Source organism: Acipenser ruthenus, chromosome 7 (genome assembly GCF_902713425.1).
Source record: "Acipenser ruthenus chromosome 7, fAciRut3.2 maternal haplotype, whole genome shotgun sequence".
NCBI classification, from domain to species: Eukaryota; Metazoa; Chordata; class Actinopteri; order Acipenseriformes; family Acipenseridae; genus Acipenser; species Acipenser ruthenus.
In genome coordinates, this window is record NC_081195.1 from 57279921 (window position 1) to 57299468 (window position 19548).

At 34.4% G+C, this 19548-nt stretch overlaps 1 protein-coding gene across 2 annotated transcripts in view; it reads right to left on the reverse strand.

Moving 5' to 3' along the window:
• LOC117415946 (semaphorin-3A) overlaps positions 1 to 19548 on the reverse strand; it is a 184677-nt gene that overhangs the window by 36658 nt on the left and 128471 nt on the right. For both annotated transcript variants that reach the window (XM_034922194.2, XM_059027367.1), the window contains 2 exons: positions 16317 to 16501; positions 323 to 483 (listed from right to left, as the gene is read on the reverse strand). In XM_034922194.2, the coding sequence (XP_034778085.2) occupies positions 323 to 483; positions 16317 to 16428 (273 nt within the window). In that variant the 5' untranslated portion in view covers positions 16429 to 16501. The remainder of the gene's footprint in view (positions 1 to 322; positions 484 to 16316; positions 16502 to 19548) is intronic.

Genomic DNA, 19548 nt, shown 5'->3' on the forward strand with positions numbered 1-19548 from the left:
AAAGTTATATGGGACTGCAACTTAAGTTTAGCAATGCAAAGTTTGTTAAGCAGATTCTGGTTAAATATGAAATACTGTATTCACATTGTAACATTGTCATAATATAAAACTGTACAATTGCTTTACCCTTTGTCATGTATTGCGTGTGTGTGTGTGTATATATATATAGTCTTATCTGGTACAGAAGTCATTTGAAGATGCAGGTCTGACATAGCTATGTATAGATGTAATGTACATCAGTTCAGTATATTAAACCAATTTACACCAACGTGACTGGATTTACATTTCCCACTCCCAAATATCATCATATATTCATTGTTACCTTTTGGTAATCCTTGTTAATGTCAATAAGATTAAATGAAAAAATATGGTCCTTGGCGCCCACCAATAGCCTTCCTTTCTCTTCATCCAGCAGGAAAGTGTGATAACTGGAACTATTGGCCAAACCATTAAAAGTAATGAGATTGTTTGAGTCCAACATTTCTGCAAAGGAAGGAAACCATAAAAATTAACCTACATATGCATTTAGGTGTCTACTTTTGATCTGAAGATAAATAAAACAAATGTATACATATGCATTTATGATAACATACATCAGAAGACGTTGATTCTATACAATGATCCAATTGTTACATCACTGACATCCTGAAAAACACATATGTACAATCTCCATGATTTTCGTTAACAGGTGGTGCTGTATTAAATATCACTGATTGTGAGGAAATGATCAACATCCTAAATTCCAACATTACAGCCACTGCAATACTTTCCATTAATACACCAGGGAGTCTGAAATGGCATTGTAAATTAGAGGGTTACTATCATGGAAATGAATGTAGCTGGAGTGAAATTTATCAGGCATCTGATTAATGAACTTAATGAATGCTGATCCAATGCAGACTTTTAAAAGCCATATATTACTGAGTATCCAGCTTTGAGTGACTGGTACATGAAATCTCTTTTCTGGAACACAGGATTCCCCAATACTTCCCATGTTTTAATAAACTAACATCTAATTAATTAATCAAGATATGTGTACATCAACTATGAAGGCAGCAGATTTTCAGTGTGACAAGCATTTCCTCATTGTTGAGGCCATGTTTGCTGTACAAAAATACCTGTCACAGCCTTGAGGAGATCGAAAGAGCCCTGATTGGTTTAAATTAGTTAAAACTAGTAAATAGAAAAATATAGTAGTAAATAATTGTTATACCAGTGTTGACAGTTTGCAATCTACCAATGTGGTCTTATTAACTGAGTGGTAACTCAACAATATACAGATCAATCAATAAGTCGCAGGACAATGAGACGCTATTTTATTAAGTTGTTGTTTTACTGCAGGGCACCTTTTTGATCACATTGTCTCCACATTTGATGCCTTTGCCTGTGACTTATTGATCACCTGGTATATTTATAGTATAATTAATGACAGCCTAGGGGTTTGCATTCAAGTTCAGGATGTTTTTTTATTGTTATTATTTGACTAGGGAGTAGACTGCTAAGCGTTAGGATTTTTATTTATTTTTTATTTTTTTAATGTGCAATGTGTCTAAAAATCCCCTAAGTGGTGTAGTTATAAATATAAACCTTGCAGGGGAGGATTGAGGTAAGAAGCAGGAAACGGGAATCAGGAAGCAGTAGCCCTTACTGACAGTATTTGACATATACAGTGCAACCCACTGAGGATCATCTGAGCAAACAGATATCTCAGGATACTCTGCTTTTGGCAAGCTGATCTATTTTTATGCAACAAGATGCTCAAAATTCTTTAAATATACAGAACAAACATACAAAATGGATGGGCAAACATGCAATCCTCAGAACTGCCTGAATAGTATGTGTAGTATAATCCGTTTTAGGCTGGGATCTAACTTGGAATGTGGCCACCTTTTTAAAATGCTTAATGGGCGTCACATCATATGTGCATTGTAAAAAAAAAAAAAGAAAAAAAAAAAGGGCACCACAATGCAATGCTTAAGTTAATGCAAATGAAAAGTGGTACTTAACTTACACATGCCTTTCACTGTATCATCTAAAGAAATCCATTATATGTTTTCAATTATTGAACAATGACAAAAACGTCTCTCTTTAAAATCAGACTCATGAAGATTCTTGCCTAAAAAGAGCAATGTTTGTTAACAGTATTCATTCAAGCATTAATAAAAAGACAATTTGTGATGACAGATAATTCTGTTTGAAAGGCTGAAGTTTAAAAAGTAAAACAACAACAAAAAAAATATTTTTAAATCAAAATACTTCTAAAGACAATACTATATCACAAAATTTGAAAATGCATTTCTCAGTTTCATTTAGTACCTGTGGAATATTCACTAGTGGTAAATTGCAAATTTAAAAAAGTATGTTAAGAAAAATAATAATGTGAAACGTCTTTCCTCTAACCTGCTAAACTTCAAATTTCTTCTTGCACATTAACAATTACCGTTCCAAAACAACTATCAGCCCACACTATATTACAAATATAATGTACATTGTTTGACACATTTAAAGATAAAGCAATCAATTGAATAAGCTTAATGATTTGATGACCCAGCTAGGGGCAATATGTACCCCTGCTAGTTACCCTTCTTCTGTAAATTCCCAAGTGATGGATCTCTGATGAGGATTATCTTATCAATAATCTGAATGCAAATGCATTGCAATCCTTTTCACTGCTGCTCTGTCAATCTCGGCTTTCAACGCACCACAATGTCTTATCTTGACATCTGTCAATCATCAAAATCTTTCTGTACTGTAAAGGGAGGGAATTGAAATTGATTTATCACTTGAGGGACACACTCCCACTGTTACCGAAGTGACTCTGGTCCACATAACTCTCATGCTAAGATGTTATCATGTGGACTCTACCTATCAGATGACTTTATAATGACTCTTATTCCTTGTGATGACATGTGATCCAAGTCCAAATCAGAATCTCAACTGGTATTTGTACTGGGGAAATTAATATAATAACAGCTGCAATATAAAGAAACATATGTAGAATATATTTCCAATGACACTTGCAACTTTTACTGCATTTGGTCCTCTCTTTTTTATTGTGCTGTGAAAAACATGGTATATATGTGCTAACTAAAATAAAGAAAAAAACAAGAAAAAAAATCAACTTGGCCTAGTTGGTAGAAGATGTGATATTCTTTTGTAAACAAATTAGTTGAAAAAAAATGCACATGGTGTTTGTCATTTATATAAAGACACACTGTTGACATTATTTCACTTTAGTGTAGTGCTTAAGTCATGCGCTCATTTACCGTTCCCTGTGGACTTGTTCTTTGGGGAGAAAGGGATCTTTAAAAATACGTAATACAGACAAAGAATGCACACGAGGGATAATGTAGCACACCAATTGAAAACATAGTGCCTGCTAAGCTGTTAAGTGTTTCATAGAGAAACTGTGAATGTTAAATGAAGCAAGGAGCAGATGACCACATCTCTGCCTATGAATTTTAAAAGAAAGACATAAGATGAAGAGAAGCATGTCGGTCATCATTAGATGCAAGCATTTTTTCATCATTTGGAGGTCCTTCTCCTATCTATATACATCTCAATTACTGACCTGGTGGTGTATACTGTATCACCTATAATACCTGAAGGATATGCAAAATAGAACCTATTAAATATAATGTGAAGGGAATGGCCTAAACTGTAAACCGCAAAAGCCAACTGCATTCTGAATGATGGCAGGAAAGCTGATGACCAAGAAAGTTGCTTGTTCTACCTGCTTCAACTCACAAAATAACACAACATACTGAGTATGTTCTGGTATAAATGCATTTACTCTGAATGTTAAGCAGATTGAGTCATTTTTAACTGTATGTTCTTTGTTTGAGCAGCATATTAATTCAATCTTTTTAAACAGTAGGCCCCATTATTAGAATGTATTATTATTCATCAATGTAGGCTTTAGTTTAACAACACAAAACTTTCAGTGTGACTTTGGTATGTGTTAAAGAAACACAATGTTTTCTGACTGAGAACTCTGAACCCAAGAAAGAATTGGTCACTTAATTTTTGATGACGCAGTTAATTCCTAAACCAAGTCTATACACCATGTCATCATCACAGGTGGTGCAGTGGGCTAATTCACTAGTTTTGAGTGCCTTGTATTGAGTCCATACCTGGCTCAGGTCAAGTTTGTTCATCACAATTTAGGACTTTAGTCCATCATAAAACCACCACACAATCTAACACAATTGGCAGTCCATGCATGAGAGAGGCAAAATGGCAGAGGGTGTTTAGGTCAGGATAGGCTTGCGCTAGCAGAGCTGAGAAGGAAACTCATGTGCTTTTATCACTGGCAGCAGTAGAAATAACCTTCAGTACCTAAAGTAAACACCTGCAATGTGTTCACTATACAGCTGAAGCAGTTATGGCTTGGAATTCGGTTGAACATGTACATGTTTAAGAGGTCAGGGAGGATTTGATGAATAGCCCCATTTTTGCTGGGTGTTTTTGAAAGAGAGATCGTGTGAGTAGCAAGCCGTGTTCCCGCTTTGTAATGCTAAGTGCTGCTTACACAACCCACTTAAACTGCATCATGAAAACAATCAGCACACTCCAGGCTGTAACAAAATACTGATTCATTCTAATGCAATCAATTGTTGATTTAAATGTCTAACTGTAATTAAGTAGATTCTTTTGAACTGGTCTGAACAAATAATCCAATTTTAAACTGAATTTGTTTTAGAAATATGTATTTTTCCTTTATTTTGTGAAGTGCCTAATATAGTATATTTTCATATCACGTACAAATTGATATGTTTCCCAATACAATAAGGACATGTTACCTATCGAGGTGTACAAAATATCCTACTTGCCTTGTATTTATCCATGTTTAGATTTTAAGCTTATCCACGTTAGGGAGATCACTATGTTTTTAGGAAATTTCACACTGAAAGAGAGATGATAGCCCTAACGGACCACATAAATAACTTGTATCATGATGGTTTTGTGGCTAACCTAAAATCACCAACTCTTCATAATGGCACAGAATTTTTCTTTGGTGGTTCCCAAGCATACAACAGATGATTGGTAGGATAGCTATTGATTTTATGATTAAGTCAAACTTGGTGTAGAATTTAACCTAATTTACCAATTTAATTACGACTCATTTAAATCCCTTCACTCTCTGCAGCACATGTTATTTTTGAAAACAAGCATATCTACCAATTAACAAAGCCACACTGTGACCTCTAGGAGCAAAACACAATGTATCTCACAGGATACAAAGTCAGCTATTCCCAAACACCTAAGCCAGATACCCAATAGTGCAATCACAATGTTGTTTGTATACAGGTTAAAGATTAATTACTGATACTGTGTTCACAATAAAAATACAGGTTATCTTCACCTCTCCCCACACTATCTTGTATTTCTTTTTTGCTAACTAAAATACTGTTGTGTCTATTCCTAGCATCGCATAAAGGATTACCAGCAGCGGGGTATTTATACTATTTGAGCAGCAGTAACCCGAACTCACATTGTATAAGCTTAAATACCATCTTTTTGGGGTTTTCAGCTTGGGTTACGTACTTTTAAGAAAATAATGATCTCCTTTATTTGATAGCCATGTTTACATTTTAAAAATACTCATCGAAAAAGGGTGGCCTACATTATGTACTTATATATATATACATATATATATATATATATATATATATATATATATATATATATATATATATATATATATATATATATATAGTTTTTTTTTTCTTTATCAAAACTAGCTAAACAAATCCTAAAGCTTTCATTTATAATTAGCCCTTGGTCAGTGGGTCTTTCTGCAAGCATACCTAGCCACACCTGTGCATGTGCTATAGCCTAAACTCTTGAGAAAAAGGTAAAAGAAAGAAAGACAATGATTTAGACATATAACAGACTCTGTATTATACCTGTACGCACCTAAAGTTTATTAAGCTTTTTACCAATATGTTTTTTCAAAATGTTGCATTGTCCAAGACTATTACCAGGAATCTTGATGACATGAGCTTTATCTCAGATTTGTATTATTTTAGTAAACTATGTTAAATATTCTCCCACTGAATGTATTTAAAGACAAACTCCATAAGAAAAAGACATTTGGATACAGCTATCTTAAAAACCAAAGCTACAGTACCTAATAGATGGACATTTTTGTGAAAATACCAAATTGAATTCCTACATTTTTAGTCAAGGGAACATAATATCACATTGTCCATATTGGAGGGCAGTGGGTGGGAGGAATGTTTAATTCTTGAGTGGAAGTTCTTGACTTTATCCCTGTGGAATTAAAAGCATAATTGGGCTTCACCTTCCTAAGTAGAAAGATGAATATGTCTTTAACATAACTAATTTATGTTACAACAGACAGTCAAGCATTACACAGGTGTAGTAATTCTGAAACTAGACTCCACCACAAAGACAGTGTACGTGCCAAGCCTTTTATTCCTCTTAATCCTCAGTAGAATATCTGGTCGCTTTGAAAAATGTTTTTTTTTTTTTTTTTTTTTTTTAATAGTTTCTTTGGTGCTGAGTATTTATCCTGTGAATAAAATTGCATTCCTTTTTAATAATGCCCAACAAGGTAATTTAAGTAACCCTGTTTCAAAGCTTTATGTCTTTTCCAGATAGTGGAATTTCTGTTTAGAGATTGTCACGGCACAATTAACACACTAAGCAGGTGTTAGACGTTTGCTTTCCTTTTCACCTGAGAAAATCACATGAAGCAGGGAGTTGGAAGAACCCACTGATGTTACTGCTGGACCCCCTCCACTCCAACAGCAAGTTTCAACCAGCTCACCCTCTTTGTGTATACTGAAGGAATGCACCTTATTTTAAAGAACAAATCTTGCACCGGCCTTCTTTAATTTGAGCTGTTTGACAGGATTGAAAAGTAAGATCCACAATAATATTCTCTTATGTCATGCTTCACACAAATGTTTGCATTTTCTTTGTCTCTGACCAAAAAAAGGGGAAATAGAAGCTCATTTTTACAATCTGTTCCTTGAAGGCATAGTCTAATTGTAGTTAACAGCTTTCGTTTTTGATATACTGTATGAAAGTAATGTTTTCGGTTTACATTCCAAAATGCTTGAGCGTTTTTTTTTTTCTGTCAAAATATGTATAGTAGTAACTCAACAGTACTTGCACACTTAAGTTGTACCTTCTTTCCTTTGCTGTCTTCCACAGCAACATCCCTATGGGCACATTCTTCTGGGGTTTTTGTGTGTAGGCATGTTTGTACATTTTGCCACAATTTGTTTTAAATCCTCCGTATCTTAACTGTAATACAGCTTTAAATCCCGCTAACAAGCCTTCATTCCTTATTGTAATCTTGTTTTAAATCTCGCAGATGGAGTTTCCAATAGAAATGTAGGAATGTGCTGTCACTCAGTAGTTGGGGTGGGTTTAAAGTATTCAGAACGAATCAATGATAGATACAAGTCAGGAAGGCGGGATATTGCCCAGCATTATTATTTTTGTAGTAGGTTTTATTTTTTAATGGGAAAAGGGTAAAGTCACCATGAATTGATTAACCATTTCCACAGTTTTTCTGGTGTTTTCCCGTGTTTATTGGCTATCAACCGATTTCATTTTTTTTTTTTTGTATCAGGGGTGTTTTATTAGGTTTTATCGGTTAAAACTGAAAATCAGCCCTAAATATAGTTTCTGTGATGGATACAAATGGAGGTAATATATTTGAATTACATTGAAAATTGTTTCTCTGATACTAAAAGTTGTTTTGAATCATCAGGGCCATGCATGATCAATTCATATACAAAGTCAATTTAACACCGCAAACCCTTAAAATCCCCCCCACACACATACACATACACATACACAAAAGGACAGGATAAAGAGGAAAGGTACAAATAAAGCTGTAACGGGGAGATAAAAGGACACAAAAGGAGAAGAGATGGTATCAACCTAACAGCTGAAAGTATTTAATGATAAGATAAATGAGACATCTCATGAAAATGGCATTGTTAGCATAACCTTGGTGCTAGGTGTGGAAAGGAAGCACAGCACAGCACTCATGGTAATGATGAATCACTACTCTGTTGACAGATTGTTATATCAGATGATAGTAACAGTAAGCAACACCATCTGATATCCTCTCTGTCATCCTGTTATCTTCATCTCACAAATATATTCTGTTAAAAGAGATCTAAAAATGTTGCAGGCAGCAACTAATAGAAATACTTTTTATGTACTGCTTCATATAAAGCGTGCAACATGGCAGCGCATAATATCCTTTCAATTGCGGAAACCTACAGCACTCTCCTGATGTATCTAATCCCTGTGACATAGGATCTACCCTCTTCCGTGGGATTCACAATCAATTCTTCAATGATCCAGGACACCACAGAAGCACATGTGTTGTGCTGAGTTAATCTGCATTTAACAGGGGTGACAGTGTGTTAGACCAGTGCTCGAAGTAAGCTTTTTATTTTAGGCACCAGCAGGCTCCTATTATTTTCTTTATGGTCGCCAGAAAAAGAAAATTGTTGCCCATAACTGCATTGAAGTTTATTAAATATGAATAAAAACTATTGTTCAAAATAATATAATATTAATGTATACATTTTTAACTTAAACAATAATGCTCATCTCTAAGTATGTTTTATTTCCATAGCCTATATATGCAATATTTTTGCAGATTTGTTTTTCTGCACAGAAAAAAATAATTGGATATGTCAAATTGGGAGAAAATAATAAAATAATAGACGATTACTAAATTAAAGAAAAAAAAGAACCATCAGCAGGGGACATGTTCATGGTAAACTTAGTTGTAATTATAGTATAAGTTACAGTAATACTCAATTATAATTACAAGTCTAATTTATACACAGACAAATCTAAAATACAATAACCACAATACTGTAACACTTTAGAAGTGCGGTGATGGGTTTTATCAATAAGCAGATACATGAATATACTCAATTCTTTATTATTATTATTATTATTATTATTATTATTATTATTATTATTATTATTATTATTATTATTAAGGCTAGGATTTTGTCACATTTGTCACGGATTCCGTGTTTTTTTTGTTGTGTTGTGTTTTTTTTTTAATGCTCGTGACTTGCAATAGATAAGTGATTTTTGTTGACGTGTGTGATTTTTCACTTACGTGAAAGCACTCAACTTTACCAACGCGACTAGTGTGAAATTTACAATAGCTGGTGCTCCATAAAGCCAGGAAACCTCTCAATGTACAACATGCTGTATCAGAATTATGTAAATGAGTAGTATGGAGTAGTGGTTAGGGCTCTGGACTCTTGACCGGAGGGTCGTGGGTTCAATCCCCAGTGGGGGACACTGCTGTTGTACCCTTGAGCAAGGTACTTTACCTAGATTGCTCCAGTAAAAACCCAACTGTATAAATGGGTAATTGTATGTAAAAATAATGTGTATAATGTGATATCTTCTAACAATTGTAAGTCGCCCTGGATAAGGGCGTCTGCTAAGAAATAAATAATAAAAATAAAAAAAACACAAACTTCTACGAGGACAAAAGAAAAAAGATGAATTGTTCTTAAACTTTATTTTCAAAAGGTATGCAAAATCTGTTTTTTTTTAAAATGTAATTTTATTTTATACTGTTTAATTTTATTTATGCTGTCCTGTAATGCCAGGACGAAAACATGCTGAAAGTAAAAAAAAAAAACTTTTCTGATTGTACAGTAGTTGTAGGCTGTGAAGCTTACCTATTTAATATTTACAGTCGACAAAAGAAAAAAATGGTCACCATGGCGACTAAAATTATCGCTACTTCGAGCACTGGCTAGATTGATAGAAAGAGACTTGCCGCTCTCTGTATTCTGTCACCTTTTCATGGCCATTAGTTTCATCTCATCATCTTCAAGCATACTCTGCTTGAAGATAATTAATTTATTTAACTGCAGCCTCTTCTGAGCAGAATTTAAAAGACCCAGGCAGTTCAACATATCTCAAATGTGAACATATTTGCTAATACATCTGGGATCAGGGATATGAACAACTTATTTTCCCTTCACTGGTGAGTAGATAACAACATTATGATGTCTATAAAAAGCAGCCTGAAAAGATGTCTTTCAACTACTCGTTACTATTAAGTGACTGTAAAATACTGTTGTTACTAAAAAGCAGCCTCTTTCTATTGCAGCAGTTCTAAAGGGGGGAATGGCTTAAGCGAGGGTATGTGGCTCCTTCTCACATCCTTTTCATGTCTTAAGTCACAAGATGACAGCTTGATCTGCATGAAACAGTTATCTTCCTAGGTTCTCCTTCAACCTGCTCACCGGGAACTATGAGGACCATTGATTTCTATTCTTATAGAGTATGAACAAGTCAAAGTCAAATGTCAAGAACACTGTTCTGAACACAAGTACAACAAGGGATTACCGCTGTGAAGTTAGTTTCCATCACTTCTCTCTACTTTAATAATACAATAACAACAACGCTCAGGTGTGTCCGACACCTTTGGATTAAAACTGCTTCTTTATTTTTATCACAGAACTTGCTCATCCTCTGACAATACCAGGTGTTTATAGAGAAGCAGAAGCAGACATTGGTCCCTTGATTGTATTATTTTTTAGTTTAACCTCCTGTTAACTTCAAATAAAAAATGAATGGTATGATTTTAAAATATCAGTTTGCATTATTTAATTATGCAACTATTACGACTAATAATAATTATAATAATAATAGAAATCTAATAATACAAATTAAAATACTATGTAAAGCAAATATAATATAAAATGTGCCAAGAAAAGTCAAGAAAACCCAATAATTATACAAGCAGCCACTCTTCTTTAGATTCTTCACATTTCTGTGGATTAAAATCTTACCCAAGTGCAAAGCAAACATACTACAAAAATATACACAAGCTGGGTCTACACGTTGTGAACAGGGTTTTGTTCTCCACATGAACAAAATCTAAAGAGAAAAAATATGCATTGAAGAGACAAAGAAAATAACTTGTATTGCAAGTAGAATTGTATGAATAGGTTAAATGATGCTTGTGAGAAAAACTGGTCAGTTTGTCTAAGTGGTTTATCAGGTTTTCTCATGACTTTCGTCACATAACTTCTCATATTTTTTTTACTATTGTATCAAAATGTTAAAACTGATTTACATGTCACCCATGAAACTTGTTCATGGGTCAAATGGTCACTGTATCAGTCCAGAGATGACAGGCAAAGAGGAGGAGAGATGATACCTTTTGTTGGACTAACTTAACAAAAATTTAATCGCAAGCCTTCAAGACCATTTTCTATTTGTCTATTTAAAAACCAAAACTTTGTATTATATTTATTTTTAGTCACAGATTATGGTAATTTATTGGTTGATTGATTGTCTGGCATTTGCAGAGATTTATTTTTACAGAATGTTGTTAATAGTTGAAATAGTTTTGTAGAAATGTAATAATGTGGGAATTATAAGGCCCTGGTTCATCCTTTCAGTTGCCAGTAGTTAGGCGCAGTTGCTTTGGAGAAGCTCTTTTCGTGGACAAATCCCTGAAGAAGAGTGGTAATGGTTACTGATTGAAAGATATCTCTCTATGAATTGAAAGATGCATTATTCCACAGTAAGAGACCTGTGCTGCTTGGAAATATTTGCATACGTTTCTCCTGACATTTTAATTGAGTCCAATAAAACATGAAAAATGATCATAAACTATAGTACATTATTTTCATAATGATTTGTCAGTTGTTACATTTACTCAAGTGGAGCCATAAAGGATGCCTGCTGCATTGTATTGCCAGGGTGTCTAATAAGGTTGAAAAAACACACCTCTTATACAGCATTAATGCCTACAACGACTGGCACGTCAGCAAAGTTTATACCTCTTTGCTTTGATAGTGCTAACCCACCAGGAAAGGCTTTGTTTCCTGCTGAAGGCTGTTTCCGTGTGAGAGGGGAGCTCCCGGCTAGTAGCAGTCCATACTGGTTGTGGGCTTTTATCCTTAAGGTAAGGAGATGAGAGAAAGCTGTGGGATAAACAAAGAGCTCCCCGCATTACCTACTGTACAGTCCCACAAGCAAAGCGGTGATGGCGCTGGATTAGGCATGCCTTTTTAAGGGGCTCAAACTGTATTAAAATCAATCTATTAATCCCAGGAAGACATACAGTTAACCTGAATTACCTGCAGCATTTCTTTGTTAGTGGTCTATAAAAGCAAGGTGGTAGCTAATTTTAAAATACATTTTAATATTAAATGCATCTACATTTCTGTGGAACTAAAGAAGTGATCTCAGACTTTCATCTTCAGAAATAAAAGAACAAGACGATTCGGTATACAGTACATCCACTTAGCACGCATGATACTAGTAATAGCAATGCCATAATACATATTTTAACATTTGTCAACCTTATGGGTAAATGGCATGCCTTGTTGTTGCTTTGCTAAGCGTAATAACTCACAAAAAAGAGACCTGCTGAGACATAGACTGTAATTCTTTTAAAACTTCTACATGTTTCATGGTTTACATAATGACTGAACCCAGTAACAATAAAGCACAGTTCCAATTTTAACCTGATTAACTCAATAAGACATATTGTTTAGGGGGGGAAAAAAAGTTATTTTAAAGCTCATTATATTGAAAAATGAGGTGCAAGCTTTCAATATCTGTAGTGAGCAAGACCAGTTACTGAAACATTCACAGTTGCATAAGACATTTCTGTTTTGTTTTTTGTTTTTTTTCTGGGGAGCTAAATATTTTATCTTGGCATAAAGTCTGTTTATTTGATTTCATGGAGGGATGTAAGTAATAGCATGCAGCTTTTTATATGAATCATGGTATTTCTGTATTTTACGAAGTCTTATGGCTTATAAAGGTTGGCTGAGTCAAGAGAAATGCTGACACTTTCTGGGATGGGTACTGGTGGTATAATTTAACAACCCAAAACGTAAAACATTCTTGCAGTCCATAAGCCATACACTTAATAAAACATGATGTAGAAATGTCTGTGGTAAAAAGTATGTCAATGACAGATACAATAATATGGCACTTTTGACCTAGATATGATTGCTGTGTAAAGCCTGGTTATCCAAAGATAAATGCCACCATTTCATCTAGTGTAGCTCTGTTAGTTTTAGCAGGAATTTCTTGGAACATATTTTTTTTTGTTCCACTTTTCTGTTTGTGCATCCCCTCCCTCCAAACTTTGATCATCAGTTTTTTCAATTTCAAGCCCAGTTGAAAGATATTTACAATACTGAAAAGGAACACAATTTAGAAACATGTTTGAATAAAGTGCCTCCCTTCATTTACATGGCTAAATTTAAATAGAATACTAATGTTTTTTCTCATGTTTAAAAACAGTCATAGAGCAAGTGTTGTTGTTACTTAAAGGCACAAACCACACACAACTACGGCAAGGCTGACCAGGTACAAAATAAATAAATAAACAAATAAAAACATCAACAAAAGCAGCATGTGGCTAAAACGGGGAATTGAATAAATAAGTTCTATATTTCCAGTAAATGAATGCTTTTTTGGAAGCGGAAAATCTTCAAGTCCGCTTGTCAGTGACCACACGACTGTTGACCTATTTCAATAAATAAATAAACAAATAATTATACTAGGTTTGTTTTTACCAGCAATGGTCACAACAAATGCAATGTAACCAGCGTTTCCTCTAGTGTACTACAGATCCAATGAAGGAAAGTCATTTTGCCACACATGATACATATGAGGTGATTGCTATACAGAACCAAGTAACATAATAAGAAAAATTACAGAGAAAGGGAATACAATGAATAATTATAAAGCTGGCTTTGTTTATAGAGCAATGACAAGTGCCTTCAAGGCATATCTTTTGTTAATAAAACTTCTATACATCAGGAAACAAAAAGGCCACGTCAGTATAAGGAGTAGAAGAAAAATGTATCACATTCTACTTCTCTGCACGGTCCTGTGCAAAACATTCTTGCAATTTATTTTACCTAATTACTATGCTGGATACATGTAAACAGAAGGGCACTTTCTTAACAACCAGTCTCTCCCACTGGGTTTACTTTTGGAAACTCTCCTCATTATATCTATCCGGACTACACCCTATGGAATATGCTGGAAACCTATTCTATAGACACCAAAAAAGCACAATTTAAACACCTGTGGGGCACCGAATATTCCACAGGATGCTCGCAGTAATACGTTTTCCATCATTTGTAATCTGTGGTAGTCGGCAACCTTTGTACTGTAATTGATTACACAACTTATCTTAGAAAATATATTAACAGGCAACCGTGAATCCATTTTTCAAATTTGAGGGAATAATCCAGATGAAATGATTTTCAGATTGAGGTTCAAATAAAATGTTGGACTATTACAAGAAAACCCCAAATTCACCCACACCACCAGCATTTGATAATTTTGTATACTGCTTTATATCATAGTGGTCTTTCCTTATAATGTACTTCTTCTTTAGCAAACATTCTAGTACAATATGCTAAAATGCTAATAGAGCCATTAAATCAGCAGATGGTAAATTTTTTTGGCTGCCTCGGAATGCAGGGAAAAGTGTTGCTCACTTAATATATTTTACAGATGGTATATGGAAGGGAGCATTGCAGGATATTACCCCATTTGGTTAGAGTATGCATTAGTATTCCAATTTGTTTTTGACAACCCATTGCAAATATTTGTATTTGTGTATTGGGCATATTGGAAATGAAGGAGAATGTACTTTAAAGCTGAGAAAAGGCGTTTAGTAAAATACAATTTCATGTCATAAGTAAACAAAGGTGTATAATATATATATATATTGTCTTGGTAGAATGTCACATATTGACATAATATACTATACTGGCATAGTTCTGTACCTTCTCAAAAGTAATTTCAAAATAAATATCTTAATATAACCTAGGTTTAATCTATTGTTGTGCAATTTACCTTATACCCTAGTCTATGACGTAAATAAGAAATGCTTAATTTATACCTAACTTAACACAATATACAGTATAAAAATATGTTATGCATTTCAGTGAAGTAGTGGTATATTATAACCAAAAATAAATGTGATATTAGAAGTACAATGGTTGTGTTTAAAATAAACAATATATACAGTGTGTGTATATATATATATATATATATATATATATATATATATATATATATCTATATATCTATATATATATATATATATATATATATATATATATATATATATAGATATATATATATATATATATATAGACACACACACACAGATATCTGACATCAGTATACTATAGTTAACACACAGGAATTCAAACCCTACTTCAAACCTCAAAAATATATTTCCTATATGAACTAATGAATCCATCCTGATTGCAACTATACATTCAAAGAAAGAGTGGATTCCCTTCAATCTGTATATTTGTAAACAAAACAAAAGAAAACTGCAGGATCATTTTAAACATAGGACATAAAATTACAAACATCAAATCAATCGCACATAAGGATAAAATGTCATGCATATTACCATAAAACCACCCGGAACATGCTCCATGTGCCTTACTTTTCAGTCAGTTGGCAAGCAATGCATACAATGTTCTTGAGTGAAAATAGATTACTAATCTTCAAAATATTGTTAAAACATAGTGACTTGATCTTAGCTGTCATTACAATATATATATACACACACACACACTTTTAAAAAAAAATAATGCTATAAAAGAAAGACATTCCTGCCTAGTTCATATAATTATGAAGTGTCTTTTTAATGGATGTAGTTCAGTGAAAACGTGGTGCTTACAGTACTGAGTTTTAAGATTAAGTTTGCTTTGACAATATTTAAGAGTTATATTTAGGCCCTGGGATACTACACCATTATTTCATATTGTTCAAATACAACAGTGTGTGTTTGTGTCAAAATAACCATATATGTACACTGAAACAGCATTCAAGCAAAGTTGCCTGTTATTTGAAAAAACATTTTTTGTTTGTTTTTCATTCACTTACATCAATCAAGTCTGATGATTTTAGAACTTTGTCTGATAAACTGAAATCCATTATCCTATCTGTCTACAAATCATATCAAAATAAAAAGTAAAGAGAACTGAAATATGAAGAAAAATATATATAAAGGAAAATGTATTATAAAATAATGTATTTAAAAAAATACCTAAACATTATCTGTTTAAAGGATCCATTGAAGCACTTTTATAGCATTAAGACTGCAGTATTTTAAGTAAGACTTGAGCACATGGAAGCTATTAAAATTGTGAACAATAAATAAATAAATAAATAAATAAATAAATAAATAAAACCTAACAACAGTGTTCACCTTAACTAGAATCAGAGCTGTTCAGATTTACGCACGCACACACAGAAACATGACTTACCTTTATAAGACAGTTTGAGCCGAGGGACATTGCTCCTTCCCTGTTGAGAGTGCACACTTGCTGGCAGAGATACCCCGGAGAGTAGCAATACAATCCCAATGAGGTAGTCCATGGTCCCAGTGTAGCAATTCAGTGTACAGTCCTTCAGCAAAGACCCCACGCAGTTCAAAACAGAATCCTAAAATCTGAAGGTTAACAGGTGATTTAGGTCAGTTTCACTGAGAAGAGACAGTTCCCAAAAGCTTTGTTCACATTGCTCCTGGTTTAAGTCAAAGGAGAACTTCAAACAACATAAAAAAATGTCCAAAGATCTAGATGCAGTGGATAATGAGGCACAACTGTGGTGTGGAAAGAAAACTAACGAGGGCTTCTGCTGCAGCAGTGCCTTTTTCTCAAGGCAGCTTTTTTATAGCCACTGGCAGCAGCTAATCCTGTCCTCGGCTTCAGTTCACTGAGCGCAGCTACACCGACAGAGAGAGTGTGAGCAACTGAGAGAGCACTGTAGGTTTGACTGTGTTCCACTGCCTGCAGGGAGATGACAGAAGATCCCCCTCGACAGGTTTTTTCTCAGCTCTCTCTCTCCAGGCTGTCTGACAATAGGAACACAGGCAAGTCTGACCCACCTCTTTCCTCTGGTGGTGTTACAGCACACATTAAAAAAAAAAACACACATGTGGAGCAGGGCTGAGGGAAGCCTGCTTCACACATTCCCTGCAGTTTCTCTGAAGGTGAGAAGCTGTGGAAACTGTGCTATACAGACTGCCACTGCTTTTCCAGATAAGAGTTACAGTTCACATTATGTATTAAGATCAACAAATGTAGTTTCATGTATTGTATATTTTTAAATATAAAAAACAACTGCAGTTAGTGTCTTCACACAAAGAACTCATTTTAAGAATGTGTAAAATAATACAGAGAAAGCATGTTCCCTCTACTAATATTGTTTTTTTTCTTTGAAAGGAACAACTTTAAAAGTATTAGTATACTGTATAAGGAAATTGGCAGGTGTATATATGTAACGTAGAGTTAGCATTGCCTTAGGCTCCCCCTCCCTATAGCTTAGGAATTTAAGAAACCATTTTATGGCGTGATTAATTGTGTTGTGCTTGCAAATGAAAGTATGTGCAAATAAAAACAGATTGAACACAAAACCAAAATATATTGTCAATTTTAATTACATTACTACGAATTACATTTTCAAAAACAACAAACCTAAAGAAATTCAGCAGTTTAACATTTGTTGCTTGACTTTTTAAAGTAAAAGAGTAAAGAAATCCTGTTTTGCAACTTCCAAAGCATGATCCACACCACAAGCACAAACCTGAAATCTCTCCTTGCCCTTTGAAATACTGTATATTTTGCAGAAACACTTTATATCACAGAACTGTACTAATTATTTGAATGAAATAGGTTTAATGTGTAAACGTGTCTACATGATGGCATTAATGCTGAAAAAAATGCTAAAAGTGGAAATATCTTCTCTTGATATACACTTCTACTGTATTGATGGTTAGAATTGTATTTTCTTTTTAAACTTTTCATCATGCATTTTTATTTCACACCAGCTTGATTTTTTATTTTTTTTAATATTAAATTTAGAATTTGATCATTGTTCCCACAGGGAAATGGGGGTAAGGACAACCATTGACCTCAATCCTTCAAAGGTTGAGGATTTGAAGATGATTCTGAAAAAACAAACAAACAAACAAAAACATACTAATAGTTTTGGAAACCCATATGTTCACAACCCATGGCAGATAACGTAAAATAAACTGAAGACAGTAACAGGAACTATAACCAACATATTAGTGTCAAACAGTAGCTACATTAGTAATATGTAGAAAAACTTTGAGGCAAATATACTGATGTACAATGAAAACGCAACAGTTTAAGTTTTACACCAATAGCTCATTGGGCACATACATAATGTTATTTACATTTTAAATAGCGAGCAGATAGGTTTGTTGATTGTTTGAGTAGTATTGTTCCTGGGATAACAAAATACTGAGCTCAAGTCATGTGATTTTATAAAAAATGCCAGGTGCTCAGTGTTTGGTATTTGAGTTGAGTTAAAATTACCAAAATGAGTTGATTAAGAATCTGTATAAATAGCCATTCAAAAAGACATGATTTTAATTAACGCAATAACAGTGAAAGATACGACCATGCTCCACTTGTGTAATGAAGATTGCCTGGTTGCTATTGGCATGATTGAAGGCATGATGTATTAAGATCAACAAATGTATTTTTATGTATTGTATATTTTTAAATATAAAAAACAACTGCAGTTAGTGTCTCATTTTAAGATTGTGTAAAATAACACTATGTCTGTGAGAGAAGTTGCCTGGAAAATGAGATGTTCTGCTTCAACAATCAGCAGACTAGTCCAGAGAAACCAGGAAACCAGCTCTGTGAGGGACAGGCCACGTCCTGGAAGGCAGAGGGTGACCACACCAGCCCACCACGTTGTGGTGAGCGTTATGCTGACTGTTGCATTGTTCAAGCCAACCACTGGGGCGGTGGAAGTGTGATGATGTGGGGAGGAATCTCCTTTAACACAATAACGCCTTTGGTGCAGATTGAGGGCAACCTTACTGCTCAGCGATACATTAACGGAGTCCTTGAGGCAACAGTTTTTCCGTTCCTGGAAGCCAATCTGGAACTGTCGATTTTCCAGCCAGACAATGCAAGACCACACAGTGCTAGGATTACAATTGCACGACTTCAAGAAAGCAATGTCGCGGTCTTGTCGTGGCCAGCTTTTTCTCCTGACCTGAGTCCAATAGAACATCTGTGGGACCAAATCGCCAGTGCCATCCACAGGAGACAACCACGACAAGCCAACCTTCGCCAGCTGGCTGCACCTGCACAGCAGTCTATCCAGAGGCTGATCAGGTCTATGCGTCAACGCAGCCAGGATTGTGTTAATGCTCAGGGAGATCATACCCGATACTAACTTTGTAATGTTTTCATTTTGACAGTGTGTCACGTTTCATACAGAAAAGTTAACATGATTCTTTGATCTGTATTTCTGTTCACATTTTCTGTGATTTTGTTTGATATCTATGTTTAAAATATTTGATTAAATCCATTAGACCTGTGTTACATTTCTTTTGTGCATCAGTTTTGACTGTCCATACAATATTTTGTCATATGTGTTATGTCAGAATTTTATGTTTATTGATGGATGTGAAATTGTATCACATAGACATTCTAAGTCATTTTTATCTGC